At 51.7% G+C, this 5,161-nt stretch overlaps 1 protein-coding gene across 1 annotated transcript; it reads left to right on the top strand.

The window, feature by feature from the left end:
* Positions 1 to 302: 302 nt before the first annotated feature.
* On the top strand, positions 303 to 4,541 carry AMIGO1 (adhesion molecule with Ig like domain 1). The gene has a single exon (XM_086923566.1). It carries the CDS (start codon positions 619 to 621, stop codon positions 2,140 to 2,142), a length of 1,524 nt encoding a protein of 507 aa, XP_086779692.1. The 5' UTR covers positions 303 to 618; the 3' UTR covers positions 2,143 to 4,541.
* The last annotated feature ends 620 nt before the right edge of the window (positions 4,542 to 5,161 follow it).

Raw genomic sequence — 5,161 nt, 5'->3', positions numbered from 1 at the left:
GCTGAACAAAACTGGTGCACAGAAGCACAGACTGCTGAACATCACTGGTGCACAGAGGCACAGACTTCTGAACATCATTAATGTCCACGTTTACAGAATGCTGAGACATCCCAGGTGTCCAAGGCCGCAGGCATCCCTGCAGACACACCGTACAGGATTGAGGCATCCCAGTTGCCTGGCATCACACTCTGGTGAGGTAAACATTTGAAATAAAAGAGGATTTTCAGGCCAAACCCTCTGGCTCATTGAAGGTGGAATAGAGGACTGAATTGCAAACAGGCCTCCTGCGAGTGTCAGGGTCTGCAAACATGGGCTGATTCCACTCACACCCCTTGCTATACCCATTTACCAGCACCGAATCAACGTTTCTGACTCTGATGCAGTGCAACAAAAAAAAAGAGCAGCTAAGCCCCCAAGACCACTGTGAGCCGCTGCTGGCCAGCTGAGGATAATGACAGCATGATACCGGTGACTAATGCATCAGCAAGAGGTGGCTGGGGGCCAGCCCTCCCCAGCTAACTGCATCACCGGAACAGCCACTCTTTGCTGGCACGCCAGCTCCTGCCGGCTCTGCCAACCTCAGAGAGGCGCGTCAATGCCCTGTTCTGTGAAATCATTATGTGGTCCCAACACACTCCCTGGTCCTTGGCAGCGCTAGTGTCCACAGCCTCCTGGCTCTTGGCCCTGTGTCTGATGAGCTTCCGGGGCCTGGGCGTCGAGGGATCAGAGCTGAACTGCCGCACGACCTGCATCTGCGCCAGCAACATCGTCAGCTGCTCGAAGAAAGAGCTGCTCACCATCCCAACCAAACTGCCCCGCTACACGGCCGTCCTGGACCTCAGCTACAACAGCCTGACCCGGCTGCGGGCCGAGTGGCTTCATGCCCCCCTTCATCGCCTGCACTCCTTGCTGCTCAGCCACAATGAACTCACCTTTGTCTCCACGGAGGCCTTCCTGCTGGTACCCCACCTCAAGCACCTCGACCTGTCCTCCAACAAGATCAAGGCCTTGGATGAGAACCTCTTCAGCGAGCTGCAAGAGCTGCAGGTGTTGCTGCTCTACAATAACCACATCGCCCACATCGACCGGACCGCCTTTGACGATATGTCAAGTCTGCAGAAGCTCTACCTGAGCCAGAATCACATCAGTCGGTTCCCCCTGGAGTTAGTCAAAGATGGCGCTAAGCTGCCCGAGCTGCTTCTCCTGGACCTCTCGTCCAACAAACTCAAGACGCTGCCGGTGCCAGACTTGAAAGACTTGCCGGCCTGGATCAGGAATGGTCTGTATCTCCACAGCAACCCGCTGACCTGCGACTGCCAGCTCTACAGCCTCTTCATGCATTGGCATGTTCGCCAGCTCGTGTCCGTGGTGGACTTCCATGAAGACCTCAAGTGCGTCATGATGACCTTGGAGAAGTCTACCGTGAGCATCTTCAGCCTGGATGGGGTGCAGTTCATGAACTGCACCGTCATCAAGGAGTCTGACGTGGAAGCCTACCTGGGGGAAACGGTGACCATTGACTGTGACACTAAGCAGAGGGGGATGACACAAGTCTGGGTGACCCCCAACAATGAACTAGTGCCACCCAAGGCCAGCCACAGCACAAATAGGACCATGGCAGTTTTGGCCAATGGGAGCCTGCAGATCCGCCCAATCAAGGTCGAGGACAGAGGCACATACACCTGCTATGCTGAGAGTGAGTTGCTTAATGAGACACTGTTTGTCACCCTGATGGTGTACAACTTCACCCAACATGCGCACCAGGACACCCTCAACACGGCCTACACCACTTTGGTTGGCTGCGTCGCCAGCGTCATCATGGTGCTCATCTACCTGTACCTCACTCCCTGCCGGTGCTGCTGCCGGGGAGATGAGAAGAAAGAGGATGAGAATGAGGACAGCATCCATTCCTCCATCTTGAGTGCCACACCCAACCACGAAACAGCCAGCGACAAGGTGGCCCTCAATAGGCATGTTGCTTTCATTGAACCCTCTGGCAACCTGCAAGACCAGAATGGCAAGCTCAAGCCTAATGGGGCCCAGGAGGGTCCAGATGGCAAGCGTGCACAGAAGCAACCCCGGAAGATGTCTGACCCCGGCTCCATCAGCTCTGCCTTCTCAGATACCCCCATGGTGGTGTGACAGCCACAAGAGACGAGATGGGTTCATAGTTAAGCCATGCTAGAGGGGAAGGGTGAGTGTGATAAGAGTTTAGATATTGGGGACAGGAGAGGGAGGCAAAGTTATGGCAGAGATGGAAATTGTTCTTCCTACCCAACCCTGCAAGGCTCCCATGTATATCTTCAGACATACCTCCTTTTTTACAAAGTTACTAACAAGTGAGCCATAAAACAAGCTTCTGAAAGCCTTTCCCCCAAATCTACTGGTGTTTCAAAGGCACTGGCCTGTGTGGCAATCTTGTACCTTCACTGTAGTCCACTACTGTATATCCTAATGGTCTGGTGCCTTCATCTGGGAGCTCGACATGCCCTCAAACATACCCCAAGGCTTTCCAAGTTGGATATAAAGGGGTCCAATTTTGGAAAACCAGTCCTCCTGCCCTGTCATCAAAGCCAACCTAGAAGGCAAATATAGCTCGTCTTATTTCCTTTGCTGGCACCAATGCACTCACTTCGATGTAAGAGGGTCCAGGTGTTATGATGACCGCTTAATGGCATAGCGTCTGGCGCTACCTCGCTTCTCCGTGGCGCTGCATAACTACGCGAGGGTCCTAATACTGTGCTGTCTCACTGGCGTCAGGAATGCCAGTCCCGACTTCACACATTGCACGGGATTCTCTCCCACCTGCTGCAATGCCACATCAGCCTTTGTGGTGTTGTGCCACTTCCCAAGGTGCACACCAGGTTGTGATGCGCCTTGCAGCCAGCTCGCGCTTCCCGTGTGTTTTTGTCGCCCTGACTGTCCCCGGTGACGTCACCACCTGGCGCCTCCCGAGCTATGGCTGCTGCTTAGAGTCAATAATTACACCCTTGCCTCCGCGGTGCCTGACAACTTAATGGCCACACTGTGGACACTAATTATTGTAATGTTTCAACATTAAAAGCACAAATCAGGAGTTGCGAACAGCCCGTAAAACGCAAGCTCCCTGCAATATATGATCAGGGTGTCAAGCGAGACGTCTCTTCCCCCAGTGCAGCTGAAGCCAGGGTTCAGAATGAAGCAACAATTAGCATCTCCCCTTCCTCGGGGCACATCTGCACTCTCCTCGAAAACAGCACGATAAACATAAACCATCTTCTGAAAACAACAAAACCGATCTCCAGTCTCACACAGCCAATCCATATCCAGCCCGTCAACCATAATAGTTCACGCCATCGTAACGTTAGGACCATTTCACAGCGAGCACCGGTACAGCAACAGCACCCGCCTCATCTCAGCAGGAAAAACACAACTCCATTTTATTGGCCCAAACACAACACGGAGCCGCCATGATTCACATTCTACACCCTAGGCATCAACATAACAAACACGACTTCTACGGAAGAATCCCAGACATGACAAGAAGCATTTCACCATCCCTGCCACCAACATAAACGCATCTATACGCCTGTACACTCAGCACAATCAAAACATTCACTCTTCTAATCAACATAAAAAACGTAATATTCCTGGCAGGCAACAGAAACACAGACTGTCACCCTCTTAGCCATCACCACAAACGAGAAACTCTCCTAAACATGTGCAAAACGACCATCCTACTCCCCAACCATCAACATAAATAACACACCTCAAACGTATGCACATATAACACCATAAGCACAACAAAACAAAAACACTCCAACTCCCCTGACCACAAATCTAACGAACAGAAGCAAACTCTCCTCCGTACAACAGACATAATAAACCTCTTATTCTTATAGCTCCACAGGCTGAGCTCTTTCAAACCATAAACACCATCCAATTCTCTTCTTTAAAAGAAACGGCACAGCACACACCAATTCTGGTAAGCATGATTGCAACTGAAGCACCTCCATTCTATTAGCCTCCTGCTCACTCCAACTACATCTCAATATATTTCCCTAAAAGCAAAGAGAATAGATCGCAGATTCATCTTCCTAGCCACCAAGCCATCACTTGCTGACCCAGAGCCGAACCAATGACCGCTGCCAAAGCATATGGATCTCCTTAGGAATTTACACAAAATAGAAGTCTTTAAATCTAAACACATATACACCACTTGACTGCACCAGCAAATGCAATGTCAACCCCTTGCATCAAATGCCCTGAATGTTGCCGGATTCCTTGCAGGGAAATCCATCTGGGATCCGCTTCTACTATCCTAGGGGAAGAGCAGTGTTCTCACTTTCTAGGCAGGGCATCCTGTCTGCCTTTCCCCACACGCCTCCCCGCTGGAAAACACGAGTGTCTTCCTTCCATGCACTCATGGGAGAATCCTGATAACACAATGTGTGTGGCCACCATCTTCAAACAGGCTTTTCTCCCTGACCGGCCCACTGCAGCACCCCATCCCTTGACCTTGCTTCCTTGAATCTCCCTTAGAAAAGGACCCTTTATTGTCATTTCACTCCAAGCTGTCTCTCATCCTGGCAGAGCAGATGCCATTGTGTCCCGCCCACCCCATCCATGGAGTCTGCAGCCCCAGACCACCATCTATGTCCTTGCAAAGGGCACAGGCAGATAGGTCTGCCTCGCCTTCGGTCACCAGGTACTTGATGTGATTCCTTGTCAGCTCCTCTGGAGACCCCATCCTTTCAAAGCAGACCCTCTGGAGTCAATGCAGTCATCTCTGATGACCCTGCCCCACCAGGAGATGCATTGATTGCCGCCCTTGCTCAAGTCTGGCAGAGTGAATCCTCTGGAGTAACACCACCCATGTGACCGCTTTGGGTTAGTGCCACCTGTAGTCCAGTCCAGGGGAGTCCTCTCTTCCAGAGTAGGTCTGCGCTATCTCTATTTTTGTCTGCTTAGTCTGTCTTTCTGGAGCGTCTGTCGCATATATGTCTGGTGAGCTCCTTCGTCCAGTGCAGACCCTCTCTGACCAGAGATGTCTTCGAGGACATCCTCACACAGGTCCATCCCTGGTCTGTTGACTGTATATTGTTTCATGCTGAGTTTGTGTAGATCCCCCTCCCCGCATGGAGCTCAATGGGTGTCGGCCATGTTCTGTGGTGGACTCCCA

This window comes from Lissotriton vulgaris, chromosome 5, assembly GCF_964263255.1.
Source record: "Lissotriton vulgaris chromosome 5, aLisVul1.2, whole genome shotgun sequence".
NCBI lineage: Eukaryota > Metazoa > Chordata > Amphibia > Caudata > Salamandridae > Lissotriton > Lissotriton vulgaris.
The sequence above is the reverse complement of the archived record's forward strand: the minus strand, read 5'-3'. Positions and strand labels throughout refer to the sequence as shown.